The sequence below is a fragment of the Rousettus aegyptiacus genome, unplaced genomic scaffold, assembly GCF_014176215.1.
Source record: "Rousettus aegyptiacus isolate mRouAeg1 unplaced genomic scaffold, mRouAeg1.p scaffold_m13_p_6, whole genome shotgun sequence".
NCBI lineage: Eukaryota > Metazoa > Chordata > Mammalia > Chiroptera > Pteropodidae > Rousettus > Rousettus aegyptiacus.
Window position 1 is genome coordinate 99,149,438 of NW_023416309.1, and position 15,891 is coordinate 99,165,328.

The window sequence follows — 15,891 nt, forward strand, 5'->3', positions numbered from 1 at the left end:
GATGCTTGGGAGAGAAAAACGACAGAACTGGTTACTGAACTGTCCCCACAGCACTGATTTCTTGCCCAGGATCCCCTAAGAGACTTAACCTCTCCCCATAACCAGTGACTTGATACTCCCTGGTCCCAAAGCATCCTTAAGTCACCTCAGAGTCTGATAGACCCAGCCTCAGATGGTAACCACCTCTCCCAAAACCTAACAGGACAGCCCTGAAGCCTACATGCAGACAGCATGATGCAGGTGACAAGGCTCGGCTTTGGTCAGAAACGGAAACCCTGGCTCTAGCTCCTAGCTATGGGGTCTGGGCCAGTTACTGGTCCTTTCTGAGCCATCTGTAAACTAAACCTACCTGCAGGGTCACTGTGAGGATTAAATGGCCACACCCCTAGGTTTGCATAGCAGGATTCAATTCATACTCAACACAACTTTCCAACAGCTAGGCTTCCTCAGGAGGAGTGAGTGAGGGACTGAATTTCTGAGGGAAGAACAGGCTAAGAAAACACCAAGAACTGGTTGGTCTACATTTTTATTTCAAAAAGTACCCTACAGAGGATTCAGCTAGTTCTTAACCATCCAAGTAAATAGAGGGGAGAGAAGGGAAAGGAACCGTGAAGAAAGCCCAATAACACAAGACAACAGAGCATAAACCACGTCTGTCTCACGTTGCCACAGAGTGCCTTCTCCCTTCGGGTCACCGTTATCCGCCCCCCCTTAAGTCATTCATTCCGGTGGCCCTGAACCCACGAGAAGGACAGACAGGAGCCAAGGGCACCCAGGGGAAATCTACACCCAGACAGAGGAAGCCTTTGGGGACTCCTAAAGGGGGTTCTGCAGAAAGGGATGGCCAGACCCAGCTGAAATTCAAGTTTAACAGCTGCATCAGAATAAAGCCAAACCACTCAAGGTCAGGAACATACTCTTCCAACCTTGCCTGTCCACCTTGATCCCCACAGACATTTTAGACTGTGCGCGGGGGGTCTTCTGGTCTAGTCCAGTGGTTTTCAAACTGTTCCATGGAGCCCTAGTGGCTTCTTGGAGGTTCCTGCACCTCCAGGACCAAAGGGTACATGTTCTGCCCCCCAACTCCCAAATCAGAACAGCTCTGTTTTTTTTTTATTATTATTATTATCATTTCAATCTGTTTTATACATTCGGTTTGTTTGAAACGTTTCCCATGTTTAAAATTTGGGGTGGGGTGAGTGGGGGGGAAGAATCCTGGACCAAATGATTCCTGGGGTACCAATACCCTACAGGTCCACAGTCCATTTGGAACGGCTTTTGCTGCCTCCCACCTGGCAGGGTCTCCCTCAGGCCTTGGAGAACACAAACAGAAGGCGCCAGGGAAAGGAGGGGGACGGGGCAAGGACCCAGCGGCTTGTGGGTGCCCCGGACTTTCCTCTGCGCGCACTGGGAAGAGCCGCCTCCCAGCCAGGCTCCCCTCCTCGTCACGGCCTGCAGGGACGGGCCCCGCGCGTGCACGCTCAGGGGACACGCATCTCCACCCAGTCTCCCTGGTGCAAGATGTGCTGCAGCAGCCCGTTGACCACATCCAGCGACTCGTCCTTCTCCAGCACAATGTCATAGGACTCCATGTAGCGCTCCCGCTGCTCCTCCACCTGCCCGGGGGAAGGGAGACTGAGAGTCCCCAAAACGCCCTCTGACTCTCCAGCACCTGGGGCTGGGGGAGCCACTACTCCCCGAGAGTTGTTCAAGGTCATGGGAATGTACCCTTAGGAGACACGGATGGCAATGGGCACAGGCTGCCACAATTAACCCTGGGGCCAATGTCAAAAGGACAGTAACGAAGATTAAAATTTAAAAACCGGTGTTACCTCTCAGCTATCTGGAAAGAATTTTCACAAGGCTCAAACATTCTGTGGGACTTCAGCACATGCTGGCTGAGGACTGGTGGCCTTCCAGCTTGATACCACACTGCGGCCCCTTTATGACCATACCGTTTTTACCCCTGTTGGCCCCTGGTCTGTTCCGGTATTTTCCTTCTCTAAGTTATAAACCCACATCCTGAATACTGACATCTCCCATTTTAATCATGCCTTACAAGTATGACTTAGGAGGACTGGTAATCAGGCCCACCACCTCCTAAACTACGTCGCCTTGGGCAAATGACTTAACCTCCTTGCCTGTTTCTTCATCTGTAAAATGGTATAACAGCCACTACTTCAAAAGTTGCTGCTGTAAGGATTAAATGGGTTAAGGTCCCTGGCATATCAGGAGCACACGACAAGTGCAGGCTCCAATGAAATGCCCGGCATTATCATCTCTGAACTGCAGTATCACGCCATGTGGTGAGCATACAGAGTTACTCACTGGGTATCTCCTATCTTCCTATGAAAATACTGCATACTCTCCTGGAGAATACAGCTTGTGTCTTACTTCTGTACCTCTAACATTTAATGCAGCATCTAGTACACAGGTGTTCAATAAGCACTTGTTCATAGGAATTGAAGCAGCAAGCCATGAAGGAGGAAGCCCTGGTCCCCTACCTACCTTGTCATTTAGGAAGCCAATCTTGAGAATGTTCTCCACGCCTAGAACCCCATCAGCCATCGTGAGGTCCCCCATGGAGTCTCCCAGCAGGAGGATGTTGGTTTTGCCCTGAAGCTGCTGGAAGTACCCGGAGTTCTCGCACACGGTGCTGTTCTTGTTGTATGTGTGTATGAGCTGGCCCTTGAACCCCTGTAGGAAACCCTAAATAATCAAGACAACAGACAGAAGTTGCCTAGTGACAGTTTCCCACTCTCTCTGTCACAGAAGAAAGGAAATCCTGAAAGCCATATATAACACCAAACCACACTGTAGTCTAAACTAAGGGTTGACAAAGTAGGGCCCATGGGCCAGACCTGGCCTATTTATGTAAATTAAGTTTTACTGACGCAGCTGCATGCCTGTTTATATCTTATCTCTGGCTGCTTTTCTGCGCAGAAGAGCGGAGTAGTTGTGACAGAGGCCGTAGAGCCCACGAAGCCTAAGATATTTACTACTTGGCCTTTTATAGACAAGGTTTGTAACCCCTGATTTAAACTAACAGGGCCACCAAATATTGTTGGTCACCTACTCTGGTGGAAGCACGAAGCCTGTGATATAAGCACTGTTCAGGCTACATTTGAGCTAAGCCTCAGCTGCAGGTTACCTCCTAACCACGGTTCAAAGGGAAGGAAGTTCCCGCCACTGGCTTTCAGGGGAAGACGTTAGAACATGCGGGAGTCAGAGTAGTCCACTTCTGGCTCTAGAAAAACAAGTCAAAGCCCAAGCCCTTGAGTATCGAGGATGGCACATGACCCATGCCAGTGACATGGGGCCTGGGTGACCCCTAAACTAGGTCCCCCACGGGAGAGAGCGGATTGTTGGCCAAACACCAAAGAGTGGGTCCTTCGAAAATAACTGTCTTTAGCCGACATAAATAAAAAACTCGGAGGACAAAGAACCAGCATGCCTTCCCCTTCCTTCCCCCACGGGTCAGGGTTAATGTTTAGAGTGACGTGCCCTGGCTGGTGGGCCCCACCCCACGTCCATTTCCAGCCGAAACGAGATTTGGCTCACATCTTCGTCAAAATCCATGTAGTTAGACACGACGTGGATGTTGGGGTGGAACACTTGCTTCTGCCGGATAATTTCTTCCAGGATATCGCCAATTCCCGCAGAAAAGATGAAAAGCGGAACGCTGTTTTGGTAGAGGGTGTTGAAGAACGTCTTGTACCCTTCCCTGAAAAGAGGCGAACGGAATGGCACTGCTTCTGCTACTGTTCTTTATTTTCTTCTTGGGTTAGATATTTAATTTTTTCTTCTTTTAAAAAAATAATAAATTGAGGTATAAAATACATATAGCAAATGATTAAAGTGCACTAATCTTACATATGCAGCTCAATTAATATTGTCTCATGTACACACCCATGTAATTACCAACCAGGTCAAGGATCCCAGATCAATGCCATCCCCCCTTATTATGACTTCATTTCGCCATTGATTAGCTTGACTGTCCTTGAACTTCATATGCATGGGCTCATACTTTCCTATTGTTTCTGTACTACAGTTGACCATTGAATGACATGGGGGCAAGGGGTGCTGACCCCCTGTGCAGTCGAAAATCCACATGTAACTTTTGTCTCCCCAAAAACTTAACTACAGTTGCCCCTCAGTATCTGAAGGGGGGTTAGTTCCAAGACCCCCGTGAATACTCAAGTCCCTTATATAAACTGGCATGGAGACCACCTAACTAACCTCCGCAGGCTGGCCGGCCTCCAGGCTGGGCTGGGAGAGTACCTCTTTGAAAGGCTCACCTTAAAGCATGACTAAGAGCCTTTGGAGCCCAGAGGCTTTTGAGGGGCCCCTCTGCATCACCCTGGTGTTGGCCTTATGCCTGAGCCTCTCCCTGAAACCAACAGGCAGTCTTCTAACCATCCTGGAGCCCTATCCTATGCCTTGGACCAAGCTGAAACAATAAAGCTTTTGTGGCAAAAATTTTTAAAAATAAAAAAATAAAATAAATAAAATGGTGTGGAACAATGCATATGGTCGGCCCTCTATCTGCAGACTCCTAACTTCAGATGGAAAATACTGTTTTTGGTCTGTGGTTGGTTGAATCCACAGATGTGAAACCTGGAGGGCCAACTGAATATTTACCAAAAAAAATCCACACATAAGTGAAACAGCATGTTCAAACTGCTGTTGTTCAAGGGTCAACTGTAAAATACGACCAGGCAGAAATCCCAGGGCAGATTTGCTGAGAAATACCCCAACCCACCCCGGCATTTACTGGGTCTGCACACGTCTCTACTCTCTTGGCCTTTCATGAGCTGGCCTCTGTCCCCGGTTAGGATACACAATCCTTAAGGACAGACACCTGAAACAGCTCCTTCCTCTACCAGTCAAGTTGGTGCTCCCATCCCTCCCCCAGTCAAGATGCTCCAGCAGAGAGCTGCACTGTGAAGGCTGCCAATGATCAAGGTCCCCAGGCCAGCCAACTCCCATGTCTGGATAAAGAACACCAGTCACCATGGCAATCCTAAAAGTCTATTTCCCATTGGGAAAAATGAGCTAGATGCCTTTGCTCCAGAGATGAAGGCTTGGTCACATTCACGCCATACCCACTACCAGCAGACTGCTTCCTAGGAAGCACCCAAGAGAAGAAAAAACCTTCAACAGCATCCAGAGAGGAAAAGCAAGACCTTCCCCACTTCGGGTGCTCACGGTGCTATGTCTCTGCTCACTCTCCCAGCAACTAACTCCTGTCCACTCCATCCCAGCCTCTTTTTTTTTTTTTTTTTTTTTTTTTTTTTGGCAGAGCAAGCAACTTACCTAAGCATTGCGTTAGACTCTCTAACCACTTGGGCTATCTGAAACTTCTGAATTTTCTGCTCACACAGGAGACTGTGTGCTTTGGTCCACCTAGAAACAGACACCCCACAAAACCCCAAATCCAAATCACTAAGTAAAGTGACCTTTCCCTTTTCAGGGTCAAGTCCCCTCTGGAAGAACTGACAATGGAGGCCTCACAGAACTATTTCCTGGAGGATCTGGCTGTCTTAAAAAAAAAAAAAAAAAAAAAAAAAAAAAAAAAAATGAGGAAGCAACACAACAGAGAGACAAGGGTTGGGCAAGTTAACTGCTGAAGTCGAAGCTTTTCCGAATCCCTTCCTCCAGGACCCCCCTCTCTGGAGAACTGGGGCTCTGTCCAGTGATATTGGTTTCTATAGGAGGGTTATCTCCCCAGAGCAATTATTCCCCCAAGGGGCTTCTAACTCATTCCAAGCATTTTCAGTGGGCCCCAACTCTAGCAATAGCCGCAAGTAGCGCCAGGTGTGTCTGGACAATTTGTTCTAATAGCGGGCCTTGTGGCATTCACTTAAGCATCCACTAAGGTAAGGAAGCTTGTCATCTCATCATCAAAGCTCAAGCAAAAATATGCCCCCCTCCACCACAAGGGCCAGGCGCTTTCACTACCACCATCACTTACCATTCTACCATATGAGGTAACTTCTCTTTGATGGTCCAGTGTGGGTCAATCTCAATTGGGTAATAGTGGTGAAGGAGCGCTTTCAGCTGGGGCATCGACAGGAAGAGAAAAGCCATTAGTCTATCAAGTTTTCCCCAGCAAAATCCTATAGTTTAGCTTGAGAAAAAATCACCTAGAAGACTCAACCTCATGTAAAGGGGTGACTGGATGTGCAGAGCTGGTCTTTGCATCCTCACCCGGGAGTGAGGTCCAAGAATCAACAAAATAAAGAGCTTTTGCTTCAGACAACAGGGTTAGTGGGATTTTGTTGTTGTTGTTGTTGTTATGAGCTAGCTCAGTCATCAGGGCTTACTCGACAAGGACTGATTTAATGCTATGTGTCTCAAACTGTGGTATACTTTTTCAGGTGGTAGGTAAGCTAACTTTAGGAGGTACATGGACAAACACGTTTTTTTAGTTATTTGTGGATTAATTTTAATGTACATTAGGAAAAAAACAGCACATCAAACTCATGCTTTCAGATTGTTTCTTTTGTAAATTAACCACATTCAGAATTTTAAAAGAGGGTCAACTTCAAGAGAAATATTTAGTAAAAGTCACACACAGATATGGCAAAAAACAAAAACAAAAACAAAATCACAAAAGTAGAACTAGAAAACTGTAGTTTGGGACACAGTATGTTAATGGATGGCTGACTCCATCACATTGCCAACATCAAGTGAACTACTTCATGAACACCTATAGGTGCCTCCTCTGGCTAAGATGTCCTTCCACATGCCAGAACCTTCCACCTTCTGGGGAGGGATCATGTGTCACACAGGAACAGTCAGTAACAGTGCCCAATGAAAATGGGACTTGACTGAACAAAGGATTTTAATTTTAATATACGCATGGCCTTGAAATATTACAAGATCAAACGGAGTCCCTTTTGGACCATCGGTCCAAAAGAGGGTTAAATACAAAGATCACACACTGACAAAGGCAGAAAGCTCATGAAATGTATCAAGGTTCTCAATGTGTGTGGTTTTTTGGGTGTAAGAACATTTCTCGAAAAGTATAATATAACTAGCGGATGAACAAATTTTTTTAAAAGAAAGAAGTTTCATAAACTTTGCTTTATTAATTTTTTCAGGATCCCATCAACACCAAAAACCTTAGTTTTCTCTAGCTTCTTTATCCTAGAGAGGGCAATCAAATCCACTCTCTTACTTGTGGACATGGCTTCCTAGGAGCTGATAAGATCAGGGACATGAGGAACCTAAAAAAGTGTCTTGTGAAAGGCAATCAGTGGTGGAGCCAGAACCTACCTTGAGCTAAAAGCGGCATGCCCTAGAGAGACAGGCTTTAGAAATATAAGAGTTATCTATATAATCCACTGCCCATCTTAACATCAAGTAATCATGACTACTGGAAGAGCTGACCAATACAACAGACCAGCATACCACTCAGCAAGCAATTTAGTGATTTTCATAACAACGTAGAACTAAAGGATGTAGTCATTCAGCAGAAAGAGCTCGGCCACCTGCAGAGAAACACACAGCCAGCACGGCTCTGCTCTGGCAAAGAGGACACTGATGGGGACTACATGGAGCAAAGTCAAACGAACTCCAAGGCTACAGGAGTCGCTTTATAATATTCGTATGGACCTTATGGAAATGGGAGTTATCGTATATTGACATTAATTCAGAAGTCTTTCTTGACACATTGCTTTAGCAAGAATATTATATCATCACGGAAAGAGCATAATGCAGCGGAAGGAGTTTGGGACAGAATCAGATCTATAGGAAAGGCAAACTCTGTATCTTGGCTATGTGACCTTGGGTGAGTTGCTCAACTTCTCCAAACCTGTTTTCTCATCTGTTAAATGGAGACAATAACAGTTCTATCCACCTCTTGTAGTTGTGGGAGGGTTAAACAACACTGCGGTCTCTTGTAGACTCCATAGCTAGCGGTGAGCATAACATCTATACTCCGACCATCAGTCATCATATGTCTTAGCCATTTAAGGCAAAGCTGTCCCAGTGTATTAAGACTAGGTCCACCTGAGCAAAAAAATATTTTTTAATTTATTTAATTTATTTTTTAAAACAATTTTTTTAAAAATTAATCTTCTAAGATCTCTATCCTGGAATCTTTGGTTCTAACCAAGAACCATTTGAAGTCATACATGATAGCTATTTCTGAGCAAATAAAAGCAGTAACCCACCTCTTTCCGGCACTCCTCACTGATGATCTTGCTATTATCCAGAATATCTGCAAAAACACAAAGCTCCTTTCACTTGTCCCTTAGAAGCCATCATCTTGTCAAGTCCAACAAAGCAAGCTAGTATGTGACTTACTGTGGGAAGAAGGGCATCGCTTTCCATTATAAGCAAACCTGCTCAAGGTCATGTCAAAATCAGAAATGACCTAAAATGCAAAAGAGAGATGATGCCTAGACAGGCTCCTCCCAGTGTGGCCCTGTGTTACAGCCTGGGAGGATAATTATGAAAGTCAAAGAGCTCAGTCTCCAGCCTATGGGCAAAGCAGGGGGATTTAGGGCCAGCTAGAGAGAGAGAGAGAGAGAGAGAGAGAGAGAGAGAGAGAGAGAGAGAGAGAGAGAGAGAGAAGAACTAATCCTAGTTAGTACAGTGCTAATCCTGAGGAGGCCCAGCATCTTGGCGGCAGGGGTGGGGATGAAGAATTAGGACCCCTGTGGCTCTTTCACAAGCACCCATCTCAATGCCCTGTGGTGCTTCCTCGGGTGCCTCCACCTTTAAGGCCCACCTCCATATCTGCCACTTCTGGGGGAGGTGACCTTGGGCTACAGTAGAAAATAAGGCCCTAGGGCCTGGTGACAGGTTCTTTCTGTCTCATTAGAGGAAGCAGTATAACCTTACTGAGAAATCTGGTTTTAGGGCTCTCCCCCAAGGCAAAACAAGCGAACCAATCTGCTTGCACTCAGGCCCTTGGCCATTTCTGGGGGCTAAGAGCTTGGAGGTGTCTGCAGCAACGCGGGAAGGCACGTGGGCAGGACGACACCCCAGCCGCCCGCGACCCGCCAGTCCGACCTCGCCCCGACGGTACCTGTAAGCGGTCTCCCCCGCCCCTGCGAAGGGCGCCCACGATCTCCTGCACCCGCCCGGGCTGCCGCATCAGGACCGTGGCCTTCATCAGGATGCTCACCTGTCCCGAAACCCGAGAGAACGACTGATCCCGGCACCGCGCTGGGCCCAAGGGGAGACTGGGGCTCGCTCGCGCAACGCTGCGAGGCCGGGCAGGGGTGCGGGGGGCGGAGCAGGGGCTCCGGCCTGACCAGGAGCGCCTACTGGCCCGGGTGGTGCAGCAGGGCCGAGACGGCCCGCTGGCGGCCTCGGAACGCCCGGGGGGTCGGGGCCCGCGCCACTCCAGATGCATCCAACCACCTCACCTCTTCCGCCATCGTGCTCGCAGCTGGGTGGGCGGTGCTGGGACAACGACCGCCCCCGCCCCGGGCGACCGCATTGCGCATGCGTCGTCGCCGCCTGGGGCCGTGGGGCTGCAGGATCCAGGACGGAGAGACTGGTGTCCCTGGCAGGGCTCTGCGGCGCGCCAGGGAAAGATCCCCATTAAGGGCTCTGTACTGAGGAGGATGAAGGTCCCAAAGACTTGGGGTTACTGGATGCCACTCTTTCTAGAGCAAAAACCCTAGCAAGTGTGGTCATTTCCAGGCTTACAGTTTGCATGACAAAAATTGTCGCAGGATAGGAGAGGATATGACAGGGCCATAATGGGAGTTCTGTTAAACATCCAGAAGGTGCTTTCTTAACTGGGCCCACGCCTCATCAGAAGAAAACGAGTGACTTACGTTATGTCCAGAGGGCAAGAAGGCCCTGGACAATTGGGCCAGAATGAAATTCTAATCAGTTTTACTTCCCCCTTCTGCCATCTCTGACTTGGTTTCCTTGAACTCTGTGTCTGGGGAGCCAAGTGTGGAGCAGCGGAGGAAGGTGGATAGATGATACAGGGATATGGAACTGGGCATCCGAAGTGGGCAACAGGAACCAGAATTAATAAAAACTTTTATACGGTGTTGGTGGTCACAATCCTGCTCTGAGTGCAAGGACAAAGAAGGAGGTGTGGGTGATCTTTAGCCTAATAGTGTTGGGGGGGAGGGGATAAGGAAGGAGGACAAGGACAGGAGAGAGTTCCAGAACCTGAGAGCACAATCCTGAGAGTGATCTCACTGCGGGCCCAGGATTCTGGAACTTGGGCTGCCTGGTGGGCCCTATATGAAAGATGTAGTAGGGAAAGGGAGCGACAGCTGGCTAAAGGGGCCCCCCACAACCCTCCCCGACACCCTAGGAGAACAGCCTCTCTCGGCTGGTCCCAGGGTGCCATGGAGATGGAGAGCACGGCGGCCTCTACACGTTTCCACCAGCCTCACATGGAGAGGAAGATGAGTGCGATGACCTGTGAGATCTTCAACGAGCTTAGGCTAGAGGGCAAGCTCTGCGACGTGGTCATCAAGGTCAATGGCTTTGAGTTCAATGCCCACAAGAACATCCTCTGTAGCTGCAGTTCCTACTTTAGGTATAACAGGGTTGCTCAACTAAGCCAAAAGGGAATTGGGCTCGTTTTGAGACATTCTGGTTCATGTCATGTTTTCCAGCCCGCCATCTTACATTAGGGACGCTGTCAAAATTCTGGGCTCCTGTAGCCTGGCTCCTTTGTCTTCTGAAGAGGCACAAATAGGGCCAGAGCCTCTTCTCTCTGGTTTTACTCTTTTTTTTTTCTTTCTTTTTTTTTTTTTTTTAGACGGGGCAACCCTTGGTTGACCTCACAGATTGCAAGGACCTTGTCAGTTTACAATCCCTTATTTATTTATTTATTTATTTATTTATTTATTTGCGCCTACAGCACCTGGTCTTCCTAAGTGGTCTCCCATTCAATTTCTAACCAGGCCCGACCCTGCTTAGCTTTTGAGATCCGACAGGATCGGGCTTGTTCAGGGTGGGATAGCCATAGACCTCTCTGGTTTTCAATAGGATTTCAACCAACTATTCTTGGGTCAGCTGCTTTTTTTCTTTGATTCTCACTCAAACCAACATTTGGAAAGGTTGGGCATCCATACTAGGTTTCCTGCTTAAACCTCGATGACAATGCCACTTCGGCCACCCCTGTGCCCCTATGGTAGTAGAGACGAGCTCAAACAGGGTGATAAATTAACAAGGATTGAGGATAGTGGAAGGAGGGTGAAGGGAAAGAACCATGGAAATATCTATCAGAGGAAAAAGGGGGTTGGGGCCAAAAACGATTGCAATCCAGGAAGTAGAGGGCTTTTTGTTCATGAGCTGAAAATGTTTGAGCAATCGGTTCCAATCAAGATATGATAAATGAATCTCATGTTGCTAAAAATTCTCATTCATCTAGATCTACAGCAGAGTCTACAAAAAAGACCAGATAGTGCATATTTTAAGCTTTGCGGGCCCTCCAGTCTCCATTGCAACCACTCCACTCTGCCTTTAAAGTGGGAAAGCAGCTATAGACAATATTACATGAAAGGGCACGACTGTGTTCCAATGAAATTATTTATGGGCACTGAAATTTGAATTTATTAAAATTTCCAGGTATCACAAAATACTTTTTTCAATTTTTCCCCTACTTAAAAACGTAAAAAACATTCTTAGCTCGTGGACAGCACAAAAAGAAAAAGGTGGGCAAAATTTGGCTCAGAGGTTGTAGGTTTACAGACCCCTGCTCTACAGAAGAGTTTGATCTCTAAGCCCATATTTCTAAAGAAGCAAAATATATTAGGGCAGAGAATTCTGTCTTGTGCAACACCTAGAAAAGTACCTAGCTACAAAGAGGAATAGTAGTAATTTATTCATTATTAAATAATCTATTTATTGAGCACCTATTTTGTGACAGGCACTATAGTGGGTTCTGAAAATAAAACAATGAATAAAGAAATGAACATCCCTGTTACGAAGCTTACCTTCTCATAGTGGGGAATAGGTATTAAATAAATAAAATTCATGTCAGATCAAAAATGCGAAGAGAGAAAAAAAAGATAAGAAGTGGTGGGTGGCAATTTTAAATAGGATTATCACTTTGCTGACAGTTACATTTGAGCAAGGACTTCAAGGGGATAAGGGAAAGAGAAACATAGAGATCTGGGGCAGCCTTCCAAACAGGCAGAACAGAAGGTACAAGGACCAAAGATGAAAGCATCTCTGGTATATTCAAGGAAAGCAAGGCCAATAGGGCTGGAAGGGAGTGAGGGGGAAGGCAGGAGGAAATGCAGTCAGCGAGGTATGACTGGTCCAGATCCCAGGGGTCTTTGGTAGGCCCTGGTAAAGACTTTGTATTTTACTCTAAGAAGGGAAGTCAGCGGAATGTTTTGAGTGGAAGAGGAACACTCTGGTGACAGATAAGACTATAAACTCTGGAGGTCTCAAGAGCAGAAACAGGGAGATCAGTTAGGAGGTTACTCTAATAATCCAGGCAAGAGATGGTAGTGGCTTGGACCAAGGAGGTAGCAACAGAAATGATTAGATCATGGACATGCGTTGATTAGACAACTCATATTTTAAAAGTGTATTAAGTTAAACTTCTTTAAGCAAAATAGAATTTGGTGGGCAAGGGGTTGGGACAGAAGAGACCTAGATCTTTCTCCCAGCTCTAAATCCCAATTGCTCCATCCACAAAATGGGAAAAGGACTTAGTTATCATAAGGATAAGAATAACCAAAGTCGAAGGCTTAGAAAGGTCCTCTTGCCCCCTGTATAAAGCACAGTCTGCCCTCCTCACCCCAATTTATTTTCAATGTACTCACTGTGCATTCTTTGGAAAGTGTCCAAACTCTCCTCAACAAGGTAGGGGAGAGTATAGTAAGCTGGAGAGAAATGTATCAGTGGCTGCTAGTTTTTCTTTTTTTCAGAGCTTTGTTTACAAGTGGCTGGAACAACACTGAAAAGAAGGTATACAACATTCCTGGCATTTCCCCCGACATGATGAAGCTAATTATTGAATACGCGTACACCAGGACCGTTCCTATCACACCGGACAATGTGGAGAAGCTGCTGGCTGCTGCAGACCAGTTTAACATCATGGGTATCGTTAGGGGCTGCTGTGAGTTCCTCAAGTCAGAGTTGTGTTTGGATAACTGTATTGGCATCTGCAAGTTCACAGACTACTACTACTGCCCGGAACTGAGGCAGAAGGCCTACATGTTCATACTGCACAACTTCGAGGAGATGGTGAAAGTCTCGGCAGAGTTTTTAGAGCTCTCGGTCAGCGAACTGAAGGATATCATTGAGAAAGATGAGCTCAACGTCAAACAAGAAGATGCTGTGTTTGAAGCCATTTTAAAATGGATCTCTCATGATCCCCAAAATAGAAAGCAGCATATTTCAGTTTTGCTTCCCAAGGTCAAGTTTGATTATTTTTTGTGGGATGCTTGATTGCTTGCTTTTGATTTTCATCCTAGATTGTCCTAAAAGCCATATTCAGATGTTTGACAGATTCTAGGGCTATATTTATGTATAGATAGAAGACATCTCTGACTAGTTTCTGCAATTTTCTTTGCCCTTGACATTGCTAGTTCCTTCTATCCCGGTAATATTCTTTGACCAAAATTCTCCCTGGTATTGGGGGAAGGAGAGGGCAAGGCCTTCGAAAGAATTCTAGAGGGTCTTCCTTTCACTTTTGTCAATTCTGAGTTCCCCGAACCCAAGATAGAAGTTGGACTAATAACCAAACCATGAGTATTACACTCAGCTGTAGCCATTTGGTGCTAATTTGCGTTATTTTACATATAGAGATCTGGATATTCAATTATGGAACAATTGCTACAGCTTTTTTTCAGCCTAATAGTACTGTTCAGTGCCCAATGAATGGGCTATTCATTCATATAAATAGCTCGCTATTTGAGGTGTCTTCTATCTCATTTTCAGAATTCAAATGTATACAACCTCCGAAAAACAAGCTGTGAGCTGTAAATTAAAAAAAAAAACAAAAACAAAAACAAAATTTGGCCCTACTGCGATTCGAAGGCAGACTGTAAAACAGAGGGTTGCAGATAGGTTTTCCAGAGACCCTCACAGCATCTTAATGACTCTCTCCATTTCCTCCTTAGGTTCGCCTTGCCCTAATGCATGCTGAGTACTTCATGAACAATGTTAAGATGAATGACTATGTCAAAGATAGCGAGGAATGCAAGCCAGTCATCATTAATGCCCTAAAGGCCATGTATGACCTAAATATGAATGGACCCTCTAATTCTGACTTCACCAACCCACTTACCAGGCCCCGACTGCCCTATGCCATCCTATTTGCAATTGGTGGCTGGAGCGGTGGGAGCCCTACCAATGCCATTGAGGCATATGACGCTCGAGCAGATAGATGGGTGAATGTCACTTGTGAGGAGGAGAGTCCCCGTGCCTACCACGGGGCAGCCTATTTGAAAGGCTACGTTTATATCATTGGGGGGTTTGATAGTGTAGACTATTTCAATAGTGTTAAGCGTTTTGATCCAGTCAAGAAAACTTGGCACCAGGTGGCCCCGATGCACTCCCGACGTTGCTATGTCAGCGTAACGGTCCTCAGCAATTTTATTTATGCCATGGGAGGCTTTGATGGGTACGTGCGCCTCAACACTGCTGAGCGTTACGAGCCAGAGACCAATCAATGGACGCTCATTGCCCCCATGCATGAACAGAGGAGTGATGCGAGTGCCACAACACTCTACGGAAAGGTAAGAACGAAGGGGCAGGGCTGGAAGGGTGGTGGCGACGGGAGACGCGAAAGCAAAGCAGCCCAGCAATAATGCTCCTCTTTGTTTTTTGGGGTGTGTGGGAAACAGAAGTGGCAGTACTCACTCTGCAGTACTAAGCCTGTCAGACAACCATGCCGCCCCTTGTGATTTTATTTTACTTCTTAAAAAAAGCAATGCATGTGGAGACGGGAAACTCAGCTCGTACAGCCTGGCACTGAAGGTGTCCCCCCAAACCACCACTACATATAGGGATATACACCCCCCCCCTTTCTTCCTACTCCCCAGAAGTAACTATTTTAATAATCTTGGAACTGTCTTCGCACAGGTCTACATATGTGGTGGGTTTAATGGAAATGAATGCCTGTTTACAGCAGAAGTGTACAACACTGAGAGTAATCAGTGGACAGTCATAGCACCCATGAGAAGCAGGAGAAGTGGAATAGGCGTAATTGCTTATGGAGAACACGTATATGCGGTGAGTTTATCTTGGACCACAACAAAAACGATAACCCTTGATGTTCTATTGCCAAATAGGTTTACACTACCATTGGTAAGCATCTGAGCAGCTTTTTGTCCATGGAGGATAGTGGCAGTGGGAGGTCTGAAATCACTGGTCCTCCCCTAAAAGGGCCTCCTAGGTGAACAGAATCAGTGGTTAACAGTCAACCCTGTTTCCTTTGTGTCCACAGGTAGGCGGCTTTGATGGAGCCAATCGACTTAGGAGTGCAGAAGCCTACAGCCCAGTGGCTAATACTTGGCGCACGATCCCCACTATGTTTAATCCTCGTAGCAATTTTGGCATCGAGGTGGTAGATGACCTCTTGTTTGTGGTGGGTGGCTTTAATGGCTTTACCACCACCTTTAATGTTGAGTGCTATGATGAAAAGACCGATGAGTGGTATGATGCTCATGACATGAGTATATACCGCAGTGCTCTGAGCTGCTGTGTGGTACCAGGGCTGGCCAATGTTGGGGAATATGCAGCTAGAAGGGACAACTTCACAGGATTAGCACTGCGAGATGAAGTAAAGTACTCCGCTTCAACCAGCACCCTACCTGTATGAGCCTCTTCATTTAGCCAATAAAAAGTCTAAGCAATAAGAATTAATTCTTTTTTAAAATAAATGCAGTGTTTAAACTTATAAGAGTACTGGAAAATGTTCAACTTAAGGGAGCCAAG

The 15,891-nt window shown here is 46.5% G+C and overlaps 2 protein-coding genes and 1 pseudogene across 6 annotated transcripts; 1 reads left to right on the forward strand and 2 right to left on the reverse strand.

Annotated features, from left to right (window-relative positions):
• Nucleotides 1–510: 510 nt before the first annotated feature.
• On the reverse strand, nt 511–9,420 carry NT5C3B (5'-nucleotidase, cytosolic IIIB). 5 transcript variants are annotated; one of them, XM_016150834.2, is made up of 9 exons: nt 9,384–9,420; nt 9,041–9,139; nt 8,314–8,383; nt 8,181–8,227; nt 5,975–6,060; nt 5,317–5,406; nt 3,562–3,724; nt 2,509–2,709; nt 511–1,616 (listed from the first exon to the last, which is right to left on the reverse strand). In XM_016150834.2, exons 1-9 carry the CDS (start codon nt 9,393–9,395, stop codon nt 1,482–1,484), a joined length of 903 nt encoding a protein of 300 aa, XP_016006320.2. In that variant the 5' UTR covers nt 9,396–9,420; the 3' UTR covers nt 511–1,481. The 5 variants fall into 5 exon arrangements, with proteins under 5 accessions (XP_016006320.2, XP_016006319.2, XP_016006318.2 ...); XM_016150833.2 differs by lacking the exons at nt 9,041–9,139; nt 9,384–9,420 and adding an exon at nt 9,140–9,377; XM_016150832.2 differs by lacking the exon at nt 9,384–9,420 and having other exon boundaries at nt 9,041–9,377.
• A 108-nt stretch (nt 9,421–9,528) lies between these two features.
• Nucleotides 9,529–15,828, forward strand: KLHL10 (kelch like family member 10). The gene is made up of 6 exons (XM_036222387.1): nt 9,529–10,071; nt 10,326–10,525; nt 12,876–13,365; nt 14,073–14,690; nt 15,037–15,186; nt 15,401–15,828. Exons 1-6 carry the CDS (start codon nt 9,964–9,966, stop codon nt 15,773–15,775), a joined length of 1,941 nt encoding a protein of 646 aa, XP_036078280.1. The 5' UTR covers nt 9,529–9,963; the 3' UTR covers nt 15,776–15,828.
• On the reverse strand, nt 10,844–10,962 carry LOC118604230 (annotated as a pseudogene).
• Nucleotides 15,829–15,891: the final 63 nt, after the last annotated feature.